Source organism: Cygnus atratus, chromosome 1, assembly GCF_013377495.2.
Source record: "Cygnus atratus isolate AKBS03 ecotype Queensland, Australia chromosome 1, CAtr_DNAZoo_HiC_assembly, whole genome shotgun sequence".
NCBI classification, from domain to species: Eukaryota; Metazoa; Chordata; class Aves; order Anseriformes; family Anatidae; genus Cygnus; species Cygnus atratus.
In genome coordinates this window covers 69,007,552-69,028,333 of record NC_066362.1, presented here as the reverse complement: position 1 = coordinate 69,028,333, position 20,782 = coordinate 69,007,552, and the positions used below count along the sequence as shown (strand labels likewise).

The 20,782-nt window shown below is 38.8% G+C and overlaps 1 protein-coding gene across 2 annotated transcripts in view; it reads right to left on the bottom strand.

Annotated features, from left to right (window-relative positions):
• Positions 1 to 20,782, bottom strand: part of AEBP2 (AE binding protein 2) — a 55,824-nt gene that overhangs the window by 16,256 nt on the left and 18,786 nt on the right. For both annotated transcript variants that reach the window (XM_035550790.2, XM_035550791.2), the window contains exons 3-4: positions 18,068 to 18,175; positions 9,850 to 10,036 (exon numbers count right to left, since the gene is read on the bottom strand). In XM_035550790.2, the coding sequence (XP_035406683.2) occupies positions 9,850 to 10,036; positions 18,068 to 18,175 (295 nt within the window). The remainder of the gene's footprint in view (positions 1 to 9,849; positions 10,037 to 18,067; positions 18,176 to 20,782) is intronic.

Here is a 20,782-nt window from a genome sequence, read left to right as displayed (position 1 = left end):
GCTTGTGTATACAAACAGACCAAAGAAAATGGGTTCACATTCTATTATTACTATAAAGTACTGAGTAGTAACAGATATGATACGTGAAATTTACAGAGTTCAGCATCTTCCAAGAGGTATCCCTTCTACTCTTTTCTTCTTCCAAAAAAAAAATAAAAATAGCCTTATCTCCCTTTGATGTGATATTCTGAAGTTCTCTACTACAGTAACCCAAATGCTGATTTAGGCAGTTTGTTATATCAGATGCAAGGAACTGTAATATAGTAAATTATATGATGTAATATATTTTGTACAATATAGAGATTCATAGAATCATCTAGATTGGAAGAAACCCTTGACATAATCAAGTCCAACTATCAACCTGATCTACTGAGTCCCATCACTAAACCTAGTGCCACGTTCGCACGTCTCAAATACCTCCAGGGATGGTGACCCCACCACTTCCCTGGGCAGCTTGTTCCAATGACTGACTGCCCTCTCTGTGAAGAAATTCTACCTAATGTCCAATCTAAACCTCCAATGGCACAACCTAAGACCATCTCCTCACATCCTATCATTTCTCAACTGAGAAAAGACACCAACACCCTTCTCACTGCAACCTCCTTTCAGGTAGTTGTAGAGAGCCTCCTCCAGTCTGAATAACCCCAGTTCCCTCAGCTGCTCCTCATAAGCCTTATTTTCTAGTCCCTTTAACAGCTTTGTTGTTCCTCTCCACACACCCTTGAGGAACTCAACATCGTTCTTGTAGTGAGCGGCCCAAAACTGAACACAGTACTCGAGGTGTAGTCTCACTACTATAATGGGACAATCGCTTCTGTAGTTCTGCTGGCCACACTATTTCTAATGCAGGCCAGGATCCCATTGGCCTTCTTGGTCACCTGGGCATGCTGCTGGCTCATGTTCAGCTGGCTATCAACCACCACCCCCAGGTCCTTCTCTGCCAAGCAACTTTCCAGCCACTCTTCTCCAAGCTTGTACCACTGCATTGGGTTGTTATGACCCAAGTTCAGGACCGGGCAGTTTGTCTTGCGACTGAACTCAGCCCCCATAGATATAATCTATCCAGACCTCTCTGCAAAGCCGTCCTACCCTCAAGCAGATCAACACTCCCGCCTAACATGGTACTGTCTGAGAATTTACTGAGGTTGTACAAACCCCTCATGCTGATCATTGGTAAAAACATTAGAACAAAACTTTCACCAAGAACTGAGCCACTGGTGGCTGGCTGCCAACTGGCTTAACATGATGCACTAGGACTCTCTGAGCCCCGCCATCCAGCCAGTTCTTCACGCAGCAAACTGCACGCCTGTCCAAGCCATGAGCAGCCAGTTTCTCCAGGAGAATACTGTGGGATGGTGTCAAGCAGTTTACTGAAATCCAGATAAATGACATCCACAACATTTCCCTCATCTCCTAAGCAGGTCATCTTGTCATAGAATGAAATCAGGTCAGCACGGCAGGACCTACCCTTCAAAAACACATGCTGACTGCTTCTGATCACTCCAATCGTCACATATTTGACAATTTACACAGGATGGTACTCGAGATGATCTGCTCCATAACCAAGGTCAGACTGACAGGTCTGTAATTCCCTGGATCTTCTTTCCCACACTTCTTGCACATTGGAGTTACATTTGCTAACCTCAGGTTAACAGGGATCTCACTGGTTAGTCAGGACTGTTGATAAATTATTTAAAGTGCCTTGGCGATCACTCCTGTCAGCTCCTTCAGTATCTTTGGATGAATCCTGCTCAGCCCCATGGACTTATGAACATTCAAAACATGTTAGGAGGGCACTTAGAGCTTCCCATTGGATTATAAGGGCTTCATCTTGTTCCCTGTCAGTCTTCCAACTCAGAGAGCTGTGTACACTGAGAACAACTGGCCTTACTAATAAAGACCAAAGCAAAACAAGGCATTAAGTATCTCAGTATTATCCTAATCTTTCATTACTACATTTCCCCTCACATCCAATAAAGGATGGAGATTCTCCTTAATCCTCCTTTTGCTGTTGATGTATTTATAAAAGCATTTTTATTGCCTTTTACTATGCTAACCAAATTGAGTTCCAGTTGGGCTTTAGCCCTTTTAATTTACTCCCTGCAAAGCTTGACAATGGCTCTATAGTTCTGCTGAGTTGCCTACCCCTTCTTCCAAAGCTCCTGAACTCTTTTTCTTCACAAACTGCAGAAAAAGCTCTTTGTTCAGCCATGCTACTCCTCTCCCCCACTGGCCCAACGTTCAGCACATTGGGATGGTCTGCTCCTGTGCTTTTGACTGTCCTCTGGAAACCAAAAGTAACAGTTCTGCTAATCACCTTCCTTACCTCAACAAGGAACAAAAACTATCATTTTGACGATCACTGTGCCCAGGGCAGCCTCTAACCATCACACCATCCATGACTCCTTCCCTGTTCGCAAACAACAGGTTAAGTGGGGCACCTTCCCTCGTCAGCTCACTCACCACCTGTGAGGACGTTATCCACACACTCCAGCTACCCCCTAGAATGTTTATTCTCTGCTGTACTCTATTTCCATCTAACATCTGGGAAGCCAAAGTTCCCCATGAGAACTAGGGTTAGCAATCAGGAGACTTCTAGTTGCTTGTATAATTTTTCATCTCTCTCTTCATGCTGGTTGGATGGTCTATTATAGATTCTTACTATAACACCAGCCTTGCCACCTTTCCCCTGACTCACCAAGAGACATTCAACCCTTTCATCACCACCGCTCAGCTCCCTGCAGTCAAGGCATTCCCTAACATACAGGGATACCCCACGTCTTCTCCTTCCCCATCTCTCCTGAAGAGCCCCAAACCACCTATCCCAACACTCCAAGGAGGTGAGTCATCCCACCACGTCTTACAGAAGCCAATGATAACATAGCCGTAAGACTTAACTAAAACTTCCAGTTCCCCTTATTTTTTCATGCCATGTGTTTGTGTAGAGGCACTTAAGCTTGGCCCCTAATGAGACTGTTTAATTTGGTGAAGTGGCTGGAATTTCTCTGTGCTGCTCTTCAGGTGCTCTCCCTGCTGACCTCTAACCCCTCAAAGCAGTAAGTTGGGTCAACTGAGGTTCACCTTAGTTTAAAGCTCTCTTTACCAGTTTGGCAAGCCTGACATGACAGATTTTTCCTCTGCAGTCCCCAGAGCAATGGAACAGTTCTGCAAGGGCACCTCAGGCAACAGGGGAAGTCTCTTCCTCCTGCTGGTCTTTGCTATAACAAACTTCCACTTCTCTGTGGTTTTGGTATCACTCCCTTCTGTGATGTTTCAAGAGGGAGTTTTTGACTGTGAGCTCACTGCAGACTATGTATAGAACCACCTACCTCCTCAGCTTTCCTGATATTGTATAGCCTTCTCACCACCTCAGGTGGCCGAGCTGCAGGAGGTCCTCCACCTGGAGGCATCTTTTGCAAGTGTACTGGGTCTGGCTGGCATGGAGTTAACTTTCGCTGCAGCAGCCCATATCGTGCTGTGCTCTGCACCTGTAGCTAGAACAGCATTGGTATCACACCAGTGTTTTGCCTATCACTGAGCAGTGCTTGCACAGCACCAAGACCCTCTCCAACCCCCCCAAAGCCAGTAGGCCAGGGGTGGGGAAGGGACATCACCACAGCAGCTGACCTAAACCGACCAGAGGGATATCCCGTGCCATATGGTGTCACTCTCAGCAATAAAAGGCGGGGAATGGGAAGGAGGGTGGGCAGGCTCTCCTTATGAAGACATCTGTCCTCCCAGACAACTGCTATGCCTATTGAGGGCCTGCTTCCCAGGACATGGCCAAACATCACTCATTTATGAGAAGCAGAGAATGACTTTTTCCCTCGCCAGTTCCCTCTTTGCTTCCACTTGGCCTTTGCTTGCTCTTCCCCACCTTTTCATTTTCCCTTTATATTATCACAGAATCATAGAATGGCTCAGCTTGGAAGAGTCCTTAAAGACCATCTGGTTCCAACCCCCCTGCCATAGGCAGGAATGCCGCCCACTAGATCAGGTTGCTCAGGGCCTCATCCAGCCTAGTCTTGAACACCTCCAGGGATGGGGCATCCACAACTTCTCTGGGCAACCTGTTCCAGTGCCTCACCACGCTCTGAGTGAAGAACTTCTTCCTAACATCCAATCTAAATCTCCCCTCTTTCAGTTTAAAACCATTCCCCCTTGCCCTACCATTATCTACATGAGTAAAGAGTCCATCTCCATCCTTTTTATAAGAGGTCTTATAAAAAGGATGGAGACCCCTTTAAGTATTCACCACAGTACAAAAAGGACGTGAAACTGTTGGAGAGGGTCCAGAGAAGGGCAGCAAAGATGGTGAAGGGCCTAGAGGGGAAGAGGAGCAGCTGAGGTCACTTGGCCTGTTGGCCTGTTCAGCCTGGAAAAGAGGAGGCTGAGGGGAGCCCTCATCGTGGTCTACAGCTTCCTTACAAGAGGGAGTGGAGGGGCAGGCGCCAATCTATTTTCTTTAGTCACCAGTGATAGGATCCGCAGGACTGGTGTCAAGCTGAGGCAGGGGAGGTTTACGCTAGACATCAGGAAGAGGTTCTTCACTGAGAGGGTTGTCACAAACTGGAACAGGCTCCCCAGGGAACCAGTCACTGCACCAAGCCTGTTGGAGTTTAAGAAGTGTTTGGACTGTGCACTTAGTCACATGGTCTAAAATTCTGGGTAGACCTGTGCAGTGCCAGGAGTTGGACTTGATGATCCATACGGGTCCCTTCCAACTTGGGATATTCTATAATTCTATTGAAAGGCTGTGATGAGGTCTCCCCGAAGCCTTCTCTTCTCCAGGCTAAATATCCCTAGCTCTTTCAGCCTTTCCTCATAGGAGAGGTGCTCCAGCCCTCTGCGCATATTTGTGGCCCTCCTCTGGACAAGTTCTAACAGGTCCATATCTTTCTTGTACTGGGGGCTCTTATCCTTATTGTTCTTATCTCAACCCATGAGCTTTCTTCTTTCCATCATACCTTCTTCTTCCACTCTTCTTTTGAGGAGGGGGGGAGTGAGACAGTGGTTGTTGTGCAGTTTAGCTGCCCAGCAGGGTAAAACCACAGAAGGAGGCAGGTTTGACACTCATCCCTGCCACAAGAGAAAGGTCTAGGTGCTTCCTGCAGTCGGACCTGCGCACTGCATGCAGCCTTCGCCTTCAGCAGCTCTGTCTGGGTGGAAGTGTCAGACAGTCCTGTGGTAGGTGGATGAGACGCTCCAGCTCAAAATTCAACCTTTATCCTAAGACCAGTGCCCACCGTCCCCTCTAGGCAACTGTTACTGGAGCTTGCATCGTCAACAAGCAAGGTGCACAGCTCTTCCCACACATCCTTTCACGCAAAATACTGCACAAACTGCCGCACCCTCCACATCCCTGTCTGCGTGCCCTGGTCACAGTGCTCCTGCTCACAAGCCCTTCCTAAGGCTGCCTTTTCCGTGACTGGGGCTGGCGACCCAAGCCTCATCAGACTCTCTCCCAGGAGCTGCTGGCTCATGGCAGGCCTCTGTTACCCTGGGGTTTCCCTGGCTCTGAAACATCCGCGCCCCTACACCCAGCTGCCAAACTAACCAGCTCCAGAGCAGTGTGCCTCACTATGTGACATAAATATATGACAACTATTTTTATGTGAAATACTTATAAATACAGATGTAGAGGGAGAAGAGAGGACAATTCCAAAATTTTGCTTTAAGTTTCACACAGCATTTTTTTCCAGGATTTACCATCAGACAACATTCAACAGACATAGAAGAAAGGGCACAATTTGTAAAATGCGCACGAACAGCTTTATTAATTCTTTAGTGAGTGTTCAGCCCGTATCTTCTGCTCCTCTTAACTCTATTCCCTCAAAATTATTTTTGGAGTAAGGCATCTCCCTTCTTTCTTAATACAAATTCTATATACATAGATTATTTACGTAAATGAAAAGCTTCTGATAAGTAGCCCATTAAACGAAATACCAAGTCCTGTGTAACTAATATATTCCCACTGTAAATTCCACAAACAGGAGATTTTCTCATCCCATGCATCTTTCTAGTAAACTCAATTGGTACAGGTGTTAGCAACTATAACGCCTTTTTTTCTACTGGAGAAGCAAGGTAGTATTGTAAATAAAATCTCAGGTTCTACAAAATACTTTGAGGTAGCTTAAAAAGAGCAATGCTAGGACCTCTAGGACCTGTTTTAGTGAGACACTTTCAATATATTTGGCTCTCTACCTATAAATGAGGGACTATGTGCGGCAATGAGGATGTTTAAAGGTATACAGAAGAGAAAGAAAGCTACTGTGATCCTGAATTGTTCTGCAACATCAAAATTTATACGACAAATCAGCTAGTCTTTATATCACTACTAATGTAAAAAGCTATAAATGCATGTATGGTAAAACATGCTTTTATCATAGAGGCACTCACTTCCAAGCTTAAAAGCACACATTGTTCACAGAAGAGGAAGAAAGAAATGCAAAACAGGTTAAGAAGAGCAAGATGTTCAGAAAGAAAGAAAAGAGTAGCTGCCTGAATTGTCTTTATACTTTAAGTTACAACATGTTCTTGTCATATATAAAGCCACAGTAAAGTATTTAATTTTTTTTAAATTATTATTTATGCATTAATGTCTTCCAGAGGGGTTCAAACCTTCAGATATAAAACACAGGTCTATACAGAGGAAGCAACTTTATTTTTTTGCTGTATTTAAACCTTTAATTTATACATGAGTGTGCTTCAATTGCAGCATGTATTAGCAATTAATTGTCAATATTTGTTTATTCATGAATATCATTAAATATTAATGTTCAATATTAATAATAAACAATATTAATAAGTAATAAAATGTTTAATATTAATAAATATTATTTATTCATAAATATTTATTAAGCCATTTGCTTGTTGAAAAAAAGTTTGAAAAAAAGTGTGTAATCAGACCATGAGGAGGTAGAAAGAATATGCTAGCAATATTTTTTTTCAGTAGAAAGTTTGTCTCCTGACATAAAAATAACTCTTCATTAAATGATTATTTGTGAATTATTTAAACATTGTACAGTACTGAATAGCATCTTGCATTATGGGAGGGGAGGGGGTGCTGCCCTCTACTTTAGGGAAGGGTTGATTGAAAGGAGGGGAATGGTTTTAAACTAGAAGAGGGGAGATTCAGATTAGGGGTTAGGAGGGAATTCTTCACTCGGTGGTGAGGCACTGGAACAGGTTGCCCAGAGAGGTTGTGGATGCCCCATCCCTGGAGGTGCTCAAGGCCAGACTGGACAAGGCCCTGGGCAACCCAAACCAGTGGCATCCCTGTCCATGGCAGGGAAGGGGTTGGAACTAGATGATCTTCAACGTCCCTTCCAACCCAAGCCATTCAATGATTATACCTATTTGTCATAACTTGTAAGCCTACTTGCAAAGAAAATGGTACAGAAGTATAATACCTCTCCTTTTGGACACTTTTTAGATATCTAAATATAAAATCTACATTCCTGGCTTTATGTACTCTAGACTGAAAATACTTTATACTCTTGTTCTGTTGCTTTGGCCTCTTGCACTCCCCACTTCTTATAAACACAAAATCTACGCACTTGCACACCTCATTCTTTAACTAAAAGTAAAGCTAAGAAACAGTAAGATGACCAAAATTATATCAGCCCTTTGTCAAGTTCAGCAAATCAACAATAAATCACAAAAAGTTTTAAAGAAAAGCTGCCAATACTTAGCATTTTCAGAAAATGTCATCAACTTTGGATACATTTCTGGGTCACATACCCTCTGGAGAAATACATTACAGTAGTCAGTTCCCAACTCGGTTAGAGATGAGTTTTTGCCTGAAGGCAAAACTATACAGCCAGCACCACATTTGTCTCAAGAAGCAACAAGATAAGAAATTGCTCAAGCAGCTGTCATTTTTCTTCCTGTGCAACACCTGATCAAGACAGCAAACCATTCAAGTTCTACCGCTGAGTAAGTATTATCGGAATGCTGAAGACCAATTATATTTCTTTTTGCCATCAATTCATTCAAGAACTTTCTATTTACTTCCCCCACCATTCTATGGAGATGACTCTGTGCATATCTGCAGAACAAACTCTGCAGTATATTCCTATTATGATTGAGACATCTTAGCAGATAATTCAAAGTTTTAACTACGAAGCCCTGATTTGAAACTGCTAAGTCAATAATGTTTATCAATTACGAATAAAATGCAAATGTGTAATAATACTTCTACATACATTGGGGAAGAAATTGAATTAGGATGCATTAAATCAGTCACCTAAAAAGATCAAAATAATTATACAAGCTAAGATGCAACTTGGTAATCTCTGAAAGCTAAGTAATTTGAAACAACCAGCCTTAGAAATCTGTATTCTGTTTGAATAACAGAGTCAACGAATCAAGATAGCCTTCTAGGGACCTACGTTACTTTAAATAAGTCTCTTCCTTTACACCTAAGATGAACTAATAGATGCAAAGTGACCGGTTAACTCTATTGATCAGCCTTCCCTTCTTGAACCTTCTCATTTACATAGATTGCTAAAGGGAAATGTCTTTGCAAGACAGAATCTGAGAACAGATATAGCTAACTTCTTTAAACAGTGAATCAGTGTCAAAACTAGAGGAAATCTTGAGATTTATGTATGTGAACAAATATAATTTGCTCATGTATGCTTTAAAGATACTCAAGTGTCCCCTCCCATCTCACCTCCCCTCTTCCCCTCAAAAAATGAATACAGACCACCATCATAACTAAAGTTAACAACGGCTCTTCCAGCACTGAACTGCATTTTTGCCACACAGTACAGAAGGAAAAGACACAGGAATAAACTATGGTGAATTCTAGGAGATACTGTAACTTTCCAGGACAGACTTCTTTTAGCTCAAGGCAGAAGAATGACCACTGTTCCATTAGTTTCCAGTTACGTGTAACACAGGTAAGGTTTAAAAATAAATCACAACCAGTTTATAGTAATCACTTAAGACCACTAGTATACGCATCCAGCGCTGCAGTATCATTTGAATAGTTGGTAACTGTACTTCTTCACAGAAACAGAAAGATCAACACAGTTTAGTGTTCTACCACAGAAAAGTTCTGGCAAAATAAGACTGCAATTGCTGACCCAGTGAAGTAACACGAGTCCTCCAAAGCACCATCACTAAAATCACACTGCCAGGCTGGAGACAAGACAGACAATTGCTTTCTTATGAACATAGTTACATCTTGTACTGTCCACAGAAACGCAACAGGCACAGTGGTTCATCTAAAAAAAGGGAAAAAAGTATTTTGTCCTTCTCTCAATCCTGTAATGTTGTAATGTTCACATCACAGCGGGAAAAAAAAAAATCATTGAAGCTTTTTCTTCAACTACTAGTAGTAGAAAAAAAATGAATGGATTTTTACATCTCTGTACTCTAAAATGCAACTGTCAAAAATAAGTTTAAAAGTTAGTAACTAATCAATTCAGTACTGAAAAGTTGTAGCAAAAGCAATTATGAGACAGTTTGTTAACAATTGCCTTTTCTAAAAATTTCTGCACGTAAGAATCTCTGAATAGATTTGAAATAGTTATTAGTCTGACACTAGGACAATTCAGGAATTAAACAACTGGATCTAAATGGACTAGAAAACATAGTGAATAAGCGATTATTACCACTGACAGTATCCTGGCTCGAAGAAACAATTCACCTTAAATTGATAAGTCACACTTCACAGAACATTGATTCATATAAAATTAACAAGCCTCAACTGTGCAGAGAAAGAATAAGAATACAGCAAGTCAAATCTCTTCAAAATTAAGCCTGTGTTATGCTCATAAAACTGTCATTACACTAATAAAATGTGTTGTTGTGGATATAAAAACATCTAGGAATACTTACGTAATGATCGTCGTCTCTTGTTCTTTAACTTTCTTCTTTTATTCATTCCAGCTTTAGATGGAGATTCCTCTTTGGCCTTTGGCTGACTGGCAACTTTTGAAGAGTTCTGCTGGCTGAAGTGTGTGGGCACGTGACGGGCAAGTCCTCCCTGAGATGCAAAGCTGGCATTGCACCCACCAACTACACACTGATGAGGGAAAAAAAATAAAACGACTGTATCAGTGCACTCTGCACTATCAAACTCATTCACAGAGGTTTGATAGATCTTTCAGTTTGCCTTTTCTGGCTCAGCCTCCAACACACTAAAAGACAGATAAACTCCTAAAGACCATGAAATTCTAAAGAGAAACGAAAATAATCTAAAATTTCCATCTGAACTTTGTAACTCATAATTTTTCTGTGGTGTAATCACCTTTTTAAATGCTATATAATATTCTACAATATTGTATAGCCTAAAATTAATCTCGAACAATGCAGTAAAACTCTCTTCACAGAAAAACACATCTGAAGATTTTTTTTCCTACACACCAGCATTATCCCCTTGCTTTTCAAAACGCTACATAGTTATTCTGTATTTCTCAACAGCTCTATGGTCTTCCCTAGTGGTAAATAACAGCAGTGTTCTCTAATCTCCCTCTTTCTTGTGAGAGATTAGAAGTAAACTTTTCAAATAAAAAAGCATCCCTACCAACACCGAATTTAACAAAGCTTAGCGCTTTTTATAAATGCTATACAAGGTCAATATCCTTCACTTCTGACTTGAAGTGACTTCAGTATCTTGAAAGTTATATTAACGCTATATATACACACTTATTTTGCAAGGTGCAATTACTTCAGAAGTATTTAAGAAAGTTCCCGCTCAAAGAAAATGGCCTCTCTTTCTCAAACAGAAAAATAAGACTAGACCCAATAACAACTAAGCAGAAACACAGAAATCACAAGATACATGCAACTAAACAAGTACTTTTTTTTTTTTTTTTTTTTTTTTAAGTATTTGGTTTATGTTTACAATTATTTTTATATAAAATAAATATTTAAATTCTATTGTTGGGGTGGAAGGCACGAACTTTTTCTCTTGTGCTCTCAACTTAGAAGGGTAACAAAAAAATAATTAAGATATGCATTTCATCATGGGCTGCAGTGAATTGTGTATCCACAACTGATTTTTCTTCTCCTGATTAAACAGTAGTAGGACAAATGAATTCAGTATCCAGTAGCAAAAACCACTCTAAACCATTAAAAAGCTTTCCTTCTTCCACATCTGTTTTGCTTCCCCCAATCCTTCCTCTCTTAGCTCTCTCATTTGTATCTCTCTTCTCTAGCACTCCCCTCCACAGCAAACTGATGAGGCAGCTGTGATAGGAGTTCAGCAGCAAGTAATGCTGCAACTATATACATAATGTAAAAATTTCTCTGAAGCATTTGCAAGCTCAAAGTAATCTGTCCCAAGCCTGCCCATTTGGTTGAAACACAGGACAACAGGAGCAGAATACCACTCAGTGTGTTTTGTCCCTGATACCCAACTTTGCTGTTTTCCAACTGGGGCTGTAAAAGAACTGAAAGTTTATTTCTATCTCAGACCCAGCAAAAGGTTTTCATTGATCATCATAAAACATGAACGCTATATTCCTAAAGAAAAACCTCCATAACCTCCAAGGACTTAATACTTGCTATAGGAATAAAAAATATGTAAGTACATTACAAGACAGTGAAAGACAAAAATAGGAGAACATTTTTATTTAAATGTTTTTAGTAAGCTTAAGGAAAGTTTAAGCACTAAGCTAACTAAACACTTGTAATGTTAATATAACTCTGTATGTTCCTCTCTGACTCCTCCACTAATAAGCATCTTAAATTTGAGCCGACCTCTACCAAAAACCTAACTATCTGTAACTTTTTACCTTGCCCTACAATTTACCAAATTCAAACAACAGCAATATTGTACACTTACACCGTAGCAGCCTACAATAAGACGTCATACCACATCTAAATTCAAATAAAACAAGAGATCTTGCTCTCATTTAGGGTACAGGAACCTCAAAGCAATCCCACAATCAACAGATATAGACAAAATACACGCATGCATTAGTTTGACCAATTTTTTATTCTCCAGTTTCATAGTCCTTGAAGCAGCTGTGTTGCTCATAAAAGCAGTTTCATGAAACTAAACTAAGCAACTAAATCTAAGCTTCGGTTTAACTTTCATTAAGGTGCTACTGACAAGCTTCTAGCTCTGATTCTACAAACACCAACAAAAGGAAAATGAACACAAAACTACTCTGAAGTTCAACCTTACTGAGGGATTAAAATTTCAGTCTTGCCAATGCCTGCTAAAAGTAAAAAATAACCTGAAGTCTTGGTACAGTGCATACATTACCATATGCCAAATTACTTAGGTACAGTATAAAAAGGCAATACCTTCTGAAAATAATACATAAACATTGTGTCAGCCACATTTCTAAATCACAAGTTCTTAAGACCTCTTATGGAATTCCTTGTCAGATAGGAAATATGGTTTTATGACTAACTACAGCTTGACACACAATGTCTTAAGTTGACTTTTGTCTAGTGTAGAAAAAAAAAATCATGGATATCCAATACAAATTCTCTACAGAAGCTACCAATTCTCTTAAGTTTTACTTTTAAAAGCCCCAAACGTTAAGTCCTCAATATATGTAACCTGCAACCAGAAATTATCTTTTTCCAGAAAACTTACTTACAGTCTGGAGCTCGGTATCAAATATTTGCAAAGACCATCACATCCACATTTTGTGTAGTTTGACACTACCTGTTATGTCATCGAATAATCAACAGCTGATATATAGATATAATATATCAAAGATGACACAATGTCTTTGTAGTGGACAGAAAATAGTAGAAGAGGAGAAAAATCTTACCTGCTTTTTTCTTTTTTTCTCTAAAATAATATATCCAGCAATCCGTTACTAACGGGTAAAGTCTCTTCTCTCCAAAGATAAAGGAGCAGTTCAGGCTGTCACTTCAGGATCTCTGGACGGTAAGTCACACCAAATCAGCTTCCCACCAGATAATCATATAGATCTAGAGGGCTTCTAGTAAATCAGACTCAACTATTATGCACAACTTTAAACCAATCTCTTAGTTTTTCCCCAAAACCCTGTATATCAAAATTTTGCATTCAGTTTGCAATATGATAGGTTGGGTCCGGATTGGTGGATATGTTACTTCAAGAGAAAATAAGTCAACAAGTAAGAAATTTAATTTCTCCAGTGTACCCATACCCACCATTATTAATGGGCAATAGTGACCAGTGACTTTAACAAACAGGATATAAAAATATCTAGTAATACAGATTTTTTCTATTAAATACAAAGTAATCAAGTACCCTTTTTAGAATATATAATGTGCAATTTTTTTCCAATAGATCTAACAATAATATTTTAGACATCTGGATAAACCTTACTGTCTCATCATCTAAGCGTTCAGGCAGAATGACTTTACATTTTCTATCTGAATCTGCAATGCTCTAATGGACAGAAGATGTCCTGCCAAAAGAATAACTGACATGAATTCCAAATGAGGACTGCATTTGCTTGGCTTTGTTGTCTAGATTTCAACAAACGTTCCTCTATTATGAGTCATATCATATCAATTACTCCCTAATGAATTCTGGAAGTTACAGGTGGTAGAATGAGCACAAAATTCCATTTTTACTACTACATTTTTCCCCCCTCTTAAGCAAAGGATGCAAACCTACAATAAATTTGTGTATCGTTACTTGTTGTTGCTACTGAAAGCATTTACCCCATGTGAGCAAACCTTGCATGGCTGATCTTAAACATTAAGAGCATATCCACATGTGAAAGCAGTTGGTTGCATATGCACAGTTTTATTTTCATAGTCTTCCTCTGCAGAGGATTGCTATAAGCAATTATTTTTATAATATCTCCCACATATTTAAGCTCACTCTACCATTTGTCCTTTCATTGGGCCTAACACCTTGCATTTGGTCATCTATACTACATGCTAAGAGTTCTTTTGGTATGTCTACAAGTAACTAACTTTTAATGCCTTCTGCAGCAGCAAGTAGCACTTCAAAAAATTCTGAGTACCAGAAACAGTGCTAAAAAAATGCAGATTGTCACAGCACAATAACTATTCAACTGTTTCTAACAGCCAAGTTAAGATAATTCTTTCTCAGCTTGCCAAAGACAGTCACCAGCATCAGTTTTCTATCTCAGAAAATTATTCCTCTAGTTCCATCTGTCTGTATGTTCTGAAAGCCTGAAAGTTTTTAAGTTGTTGAACTTCAGATAGGACAACTACTACGTGATGATGATACTTCGAGTATTTCACCCATTTCTAAAAAGCTGCAAAAATTATACAGTAAAACTATAAAAAAAGTAATATCTAGCTTTCTCTCTCTCAGCTCTGGATAGAAAATGATATACAAACATGAACATACTGAATATCTTCAGAGAAACAATTACATGCTCTGAAAACACCTATATTAAATGAATGCCTGTAACAACAAAAAAGGCTGGAAAAATGGCTAGAACCAGACTGTTATAAACAAAGAGAACTTCCAGCAGCACAAAAGCAATGAACTTCAGGTATTAAGAAGAGTAGTGTATCTCCAAAAATACCTAACAGTGGGCCCAAAGAAGGCCAGTAAGTTCTCAGATCAGAAATATTTTGCAAGACCAGTCTTTGATCCTCTTGACATGAGAAACAAATTTAGCAAACAGCGCATCCAAAGAATGACTAGAAAAGCATACTGCTTTGCAGAAATACTTGATTAGAGACTGAAAACTAGCATCAATGGTAACTGTGTCTCATTTAATTGACACACTTACTTTGGAGGGATTTATGGGTGCCCTAGGTAAGACTATTTTCTAAATAACAAAAATTAGTGATGATGGCCTCAAATAAAAATAAAATAAAATCCATCTATGTGTTACACATGAAACTTAAGGCCAACAGCACTAAAACGTTTAGGAAAAGGGAGGAAATTAAAAAAAAAAGGCAAAGAAATCTGATGACTGAAGGGGAACCAAGGTCCAAAGTTCTGCCCCGAAGATCGAACTTATCATTTTTGCCTTAGTTTAGCAGATGAATCAGATGTAAAATGTCTTCTAATTATCTGATCACACACTATTAGGAAATTGTCCCATATAAAAATAGAGCTAATAACTCAAAAATAGGTATTCATAAGCAAATTTACCTTTTCTATGTCACAGGTATTGTAGTATCGAGGGGGACATGCTAAACCACACAAACAGAAACCACAGGAGAAATTTACAACAATATGAAACAATTGTCTTTGCAATTTAGAAGTGGGTTCATCTCGGTGACAAATGAACCATGCAGTCATGTAGTTTATATGCATGCATGGAAAAGGCAGGTAAACCCACAAAGACCTTTTAAAATAAAAGCAGAGAAGCTAATTTACAGTAGGATACAGCCTTTAAATCAAAGGACAGCATTACATGCATCACAAAAATTGAGAATTAAACCCAAAATGGGCAACTACATAAAACGAATTCATTTGCAAACAAAAGGCAGACAGGACAGGGACATATTCTTCAACAGAATAGTTCTGCAAAAGACAGCTTTATGCCTGAGACAGTCCCCAGCTGCTTTTCAACTTAAGAAAACACTTTTTTCCTCTTATTTTCATTAGAGGTATAAGCATGTAGCAGCCTGCCATATATTTATTAATCTCCACTCATCATCAAACAATTTTGGTTTTCCTCCTGCCTTTACAACAGTCTTCCCTTTACAAGAGCTTCATCACCTTCCTAGCTAACGTTCTTTGCCTTTCTTAAAAGAATTCTGAACAGTTCTCTAGACAACAGCATAAAGCTCTATCATTTCCACTGCCTTCTAAGTCGATTCTTCACAAATCCTGACATTTATTTATTTTTAACAAAACACTGAATGACTTGGCATTTTCAGTGAGTACTATGAAGTGACAATGACTGCTTTTTTTATACTAGAATTAATGTATTCTTATGAAGCAATACTGGGGGGGGAGGGGGGGGGAGCTGGGAGACATTGTAGTAATCAAGGACAAGAGGTATTTAATACAACCAAATAGAAAAATTTTGGTTTTGCAAAAAAATCTGAGCCATTAGGATTTATAAGAACAGCTAAATGCAAAAAATGCTTAGTTTTTGAAAAACTGCCATAAAATGAAGCAGTAACTGTTCTTGAACTGATCAAGACTAATATTCAGCACTCTTAAATGCTTTTGTATCAGACAACAGATTTCAAAAGCTTGAAAAAGAAAAGGATCAAGTGAATAAAGGGGTCTAGGTAACTAACAAGTTATCACAATCACATACTTGGCTAAATCATGGGGGCTCTGAAGCCTATATTTAGCATAAATGAAAGGGGAACAAAAGAAGTTATGGGACCAGAATTATCCTCTATTCAAAGCCCCCATGAACAGATTGAGAAATACAAAGATAAAATGCAAACAGAAACACTGAAGACAACAGTAGGAAAAAAAAATGAAGTAACAGACTTTGAGCCATGACAAACTAGTGCAATAGTCGCCTGCGTTTTATTCTTTCCCCTAGTATGACTAGAAATTACAGAAAAGTATGTACAATTTCACCAGCTAGTTAACACAAGATGTTTATCAGAATTAACTGTTTGAAGTCTTACAGCTCTAGCTGTAACCAGCTTATCCAAAAAAATGGGATATCAGCTTTTACCGACTTTACTAGATAACTCACAAGACTCAAGAAATACTATTATTTCCTGAGGTATGCCTACCTCTTTTAAACCCCATGCCTCTAAATCGAGTTTCTTTGATCTACACCAAGCAGGTCTACAAACTAACCTACCAGAAGACTTTTAAGACAGAAACCTGCTATTACACTTTAAGGCACATAAACTACTTAGTTCTAAAATGAGAAGAAATAAGGTACAAGTTTCCTCTAATGACTCATTTTCAAGTTTGATTCAGGGATCAGCAGTTACAATTAGGTTACTAGAACAATCACATCTGCAAGATCTCAGGGATCTATAATCCTTACACTATGCTTTCAAGAGTATGTTAACTTAATTCCTTTGAACAAAGGAATAAACTCCAGAGCAAGTTTGCAAGTTCCCCCACCGTCATTCACTCTGTCAGAAGTTTTCACACTAAATTAAGCAGTTTGGAAAAAGTCTAGTCTTTACAAAACTAGGGGGAAAAAAAAAAAGCTTTCACTTGCATTGAACTATTTTTACTCTCTAAGCTTTGAGTATAGTTCTGTTATCTGTCACAACTACTGTTAAAAATCTGTGCAGAAGTAGTAACTTCTGGAAGAGGTCACTGTAATAGAAAAGAACTTTTTAGTAATAAAACTGCCCTAAAATAAATAAGCAGATGACATTACATGTGAAGAAAGAGAGGAGAGGGTAGTAGAGAAGTAGTGACTAAAACTTGGTGAGGCTGGGGCAAGGAGGGGGAGAAAGATATAAAATGCTACCTACATTTAATAAAAAGCCCTAATTCATTTTTTAAATCCTAGATGGAAGGAGAACTTCAGTCTGAAGTAGTGTGGGTGGAACTTACCATAAAGTGATCCAGGACTGACAGCTATGAACTGCCCCAACTGTATCCATAAGAGGATGAAGCAACTCATTAATAACGGATTGGTGGATATGGGAATGATAAACACTACTATACCTAGAATTGCAGGTACAGATTAGGGGGAGAAAGAAAGAGAAAGTTAGAAAATACTACGTAGGAAATACAGTCAGCTCAACGGTCCTGCATTCCTGACTTCCTTATTATTCTCAGAGAGGTTAACCATAAATAGTCACTGACTGTTTCAACTGAATTTTGTTAACAAGAACAGCTCTTATTCAAGCACAGAATGTGTACCACTAGGCATCATCCAAAGTGTAAAGCATGAAGCAAAATATCTCACTGTTACAGTGTGTAAACAACTCAACAGGAAAACGTACACAAAAGTAAACTTAACCATTATTTAGTTTTAGATTCCCCTACCATTTATAGATTAAAAGCAACAGGGACAGAGAAGAAATAATGGTATCTTCAACTGTTTTCATAACAGAACACGATCTTTGGGCACCATCAAAGCAAAGACCAAAGCTCAGCTAGCTTGATATGTTAAGAAATCCTCCTGTGATGGCATTTTTCAATTAATACATTCTATCAGAAAAAACGAATAGGATCGCTCTTAAAATAAAGGATGATGTACCTTGCTATGAACCTTACCTTGAAAGGTTTGTCTCCACTGTGTGTCAGCATATGCCTCTGCAACCAACTTTGACTTGTTGAAGGTGTATTATATACTTTGCAACCTTTCCACAAGCAAACAAACACCTAAAGAAGTAAAAACGTGGTAAGTTTACTTAAGTCAAAGAAAACAGAAAAAATTTCAAAGTAGATTAGCAAAGAAGGCTGTTTCCACAATACAAATTAGTTCAAAGAATTTTGAAACCACCATTTATTTTGCATCACACTTCTCATCTCACCAAGGCAAAAATAATTGCAACCACAAGTATTCAAAAAAAAAAAAAAACAGGTCAGTGAAACAAATGTCAAAAGCCAAAAGATGCTTCAGATAAACACAATCAAAAAGCCACAACATCCAGCCACAGTTTGTGTTTGTACTGCATATCAGTATCAGAGATATTGAGATAGAAAATTTGTAAGCGATAAAATTTACGTTTTACGGATAGCAAAGATAGAAAGATGGTTTATGCTCATAAGCAAGTAATGATTTCATTCTTTGAGAATGGCAAAGTCTTAAAATCCAATTATTTAAATATCAGTTTTATACTATGGAATACTTGATACCCCTAGTTAAGGCCTTCCACTCCCTTCCTGATGAAGAAAGGGAAAATTTTTCATAGGATTCAAAACCTACAGGTGTTTGGCTATTCTGGTATACAGATTAGTCACATGCACAATAGTGCATTAAAGAGTAGAACTTACTCATGCTGCTTTTCTCTCTCCTCTCATTGTGTCTATCTATAACCTAGAGAATAAAAGAGCTCAATGAACTTGGCTTTCATTAGAATTTCCTCAACAAGTCGGAGGGCAGAAGGGAGGAGGAAGGGATACAGCCCTAATTTTTAGCAGCAGAATACAGTCCCCAGGAATAGCATTGTCCAATATATTTTCAGAATACCTTTCAGAACTGCAGGGAATTAACTGAATTTGAGCTTCTTGTTCTCTTTCAGAAAGAAAAAAAAATGAATCATCAAAAGACTGTACTTTCAAAACAAAAGAACAGCCAGACGAGCGTGCGATGTGCTTTCTATATAACATACAGACACCTCAACTTACTAAAGCAAAGCTTGAAAACCATGCATGCCTGTATGACTGATCAAGGTCTCCTGACCGATAATGCCCAACTGATGTTTTAGTGTCCGCTGCTCATCAGTTTTAAGATCCCCTGCAGCCACAGAACTGAAGTGTGAGATTCCTGTCAGTGCAACAGCTACATAACTATCTCAAAATTTCCACCATCAATGGCAAACTGCAGAGCACTCAAAGGAGAACAACAGATAGTTGAAAAGCAATCCCCTCAAAAAAACATGCACTTGGTTTTACAACAACCCCCCAGAAACCCTAGCAAGGCTTCTTGTGACCACCTGTCTAAAATCTGAACCCAAAATATTTCTGACAAAGTATTTCAGAAAAGTAAAATTATTTCATTACAGTCTCCTGGGCTCTTCATTGTTCTGGTTCGGGCTTCCTGGGCTGGTTTGGAGCCATTATCATTATTAGGTTGAAAAAAATACATTATAACCATACAAGCAAGCTTATCACATTGCTTTTAAGTTCTCAAGAAGCAGATATTCAAATTTATAGTCACCGAGTTGAGTAATATCTGAAATCCTACCAAAACATGATCTCTAACAACACTTAAACGCCTCGCCAGCAGGTGGCAGACAAATCCTTGAAACCGAACAGCCAGCATCAGTCCCTTTCCACAGCATCTAATGCAAGAACTATTTGAAAAAGAAAGCAACTCCACCACGGGGAATAAAAGTGTGAACTGAGGGCAACGCTCAGGCGCTTGTTTGGTGCTTCCAACAACTGTCTCATTCAGAAAGACAAAATACAGTCTAACATTTTCAATGTGAAAATACCCACAAATCATGCCACACAATGTGAATGAGCAGAAAAATAGTTAAAAAAATCTGGAAAAATCTTCCGATTTCTTTTTAAGAGATTAAAAGGGGTTATGGGTGGGACAAAGGTCATGCAGTTACGTTGACAGCCCCCAGGATACTGATACGCCTCATCCATTTAATTGTCTTATACAGGATTCACATAACACTTTCATAAAACTGTGAATAGAACTACTGAAATCTATCTCACGAGTGACTAAAAAGCTAGCTCACTAGCTGGATGATTCTGCCTAAAGCTTGGACTTGAAAAAGAGTCACTAAATATCAAGCTGGAAGTTCAGTCATACCAAATAACAATAGCTAAATGCAACCAGTGAGTCATACCTGTCACGGTGACACAATTACATAGGAAACTACATAATGTGATGCAAATTTGCATCTTATTTAAGGCTCTTGTATCCTTAAGATAATACTTAATGACCTAACATTTGACATATTCACATTTTAAAGAAGAAGCAAGACAAAAGTTGAAAATAAAGATTATTCCAGGTTAAGAGTTGGTATTAGCTGTCCAGTTGGTATTAGCTGTTAGTTGATATAAAGGTAGTTTACTTGAAATATTCCAGGCGTTAAAGGTAATTTGGGAGGCTGGGAAGCAGGTAGTTAAGTACAGAATTGAAATTACACTATTTGGAGAGGTGTTAAAACATTAAAATTGTGAAACCAACCTAAACTGCACCACTTGACCAGGTATTAGACCAAAAGATGTGTGCTCATACATGTACCTCAATTTAAAAAATAATACTAGATGCAGTTATATTGAAGATATAACATCCAAAGACCTGCT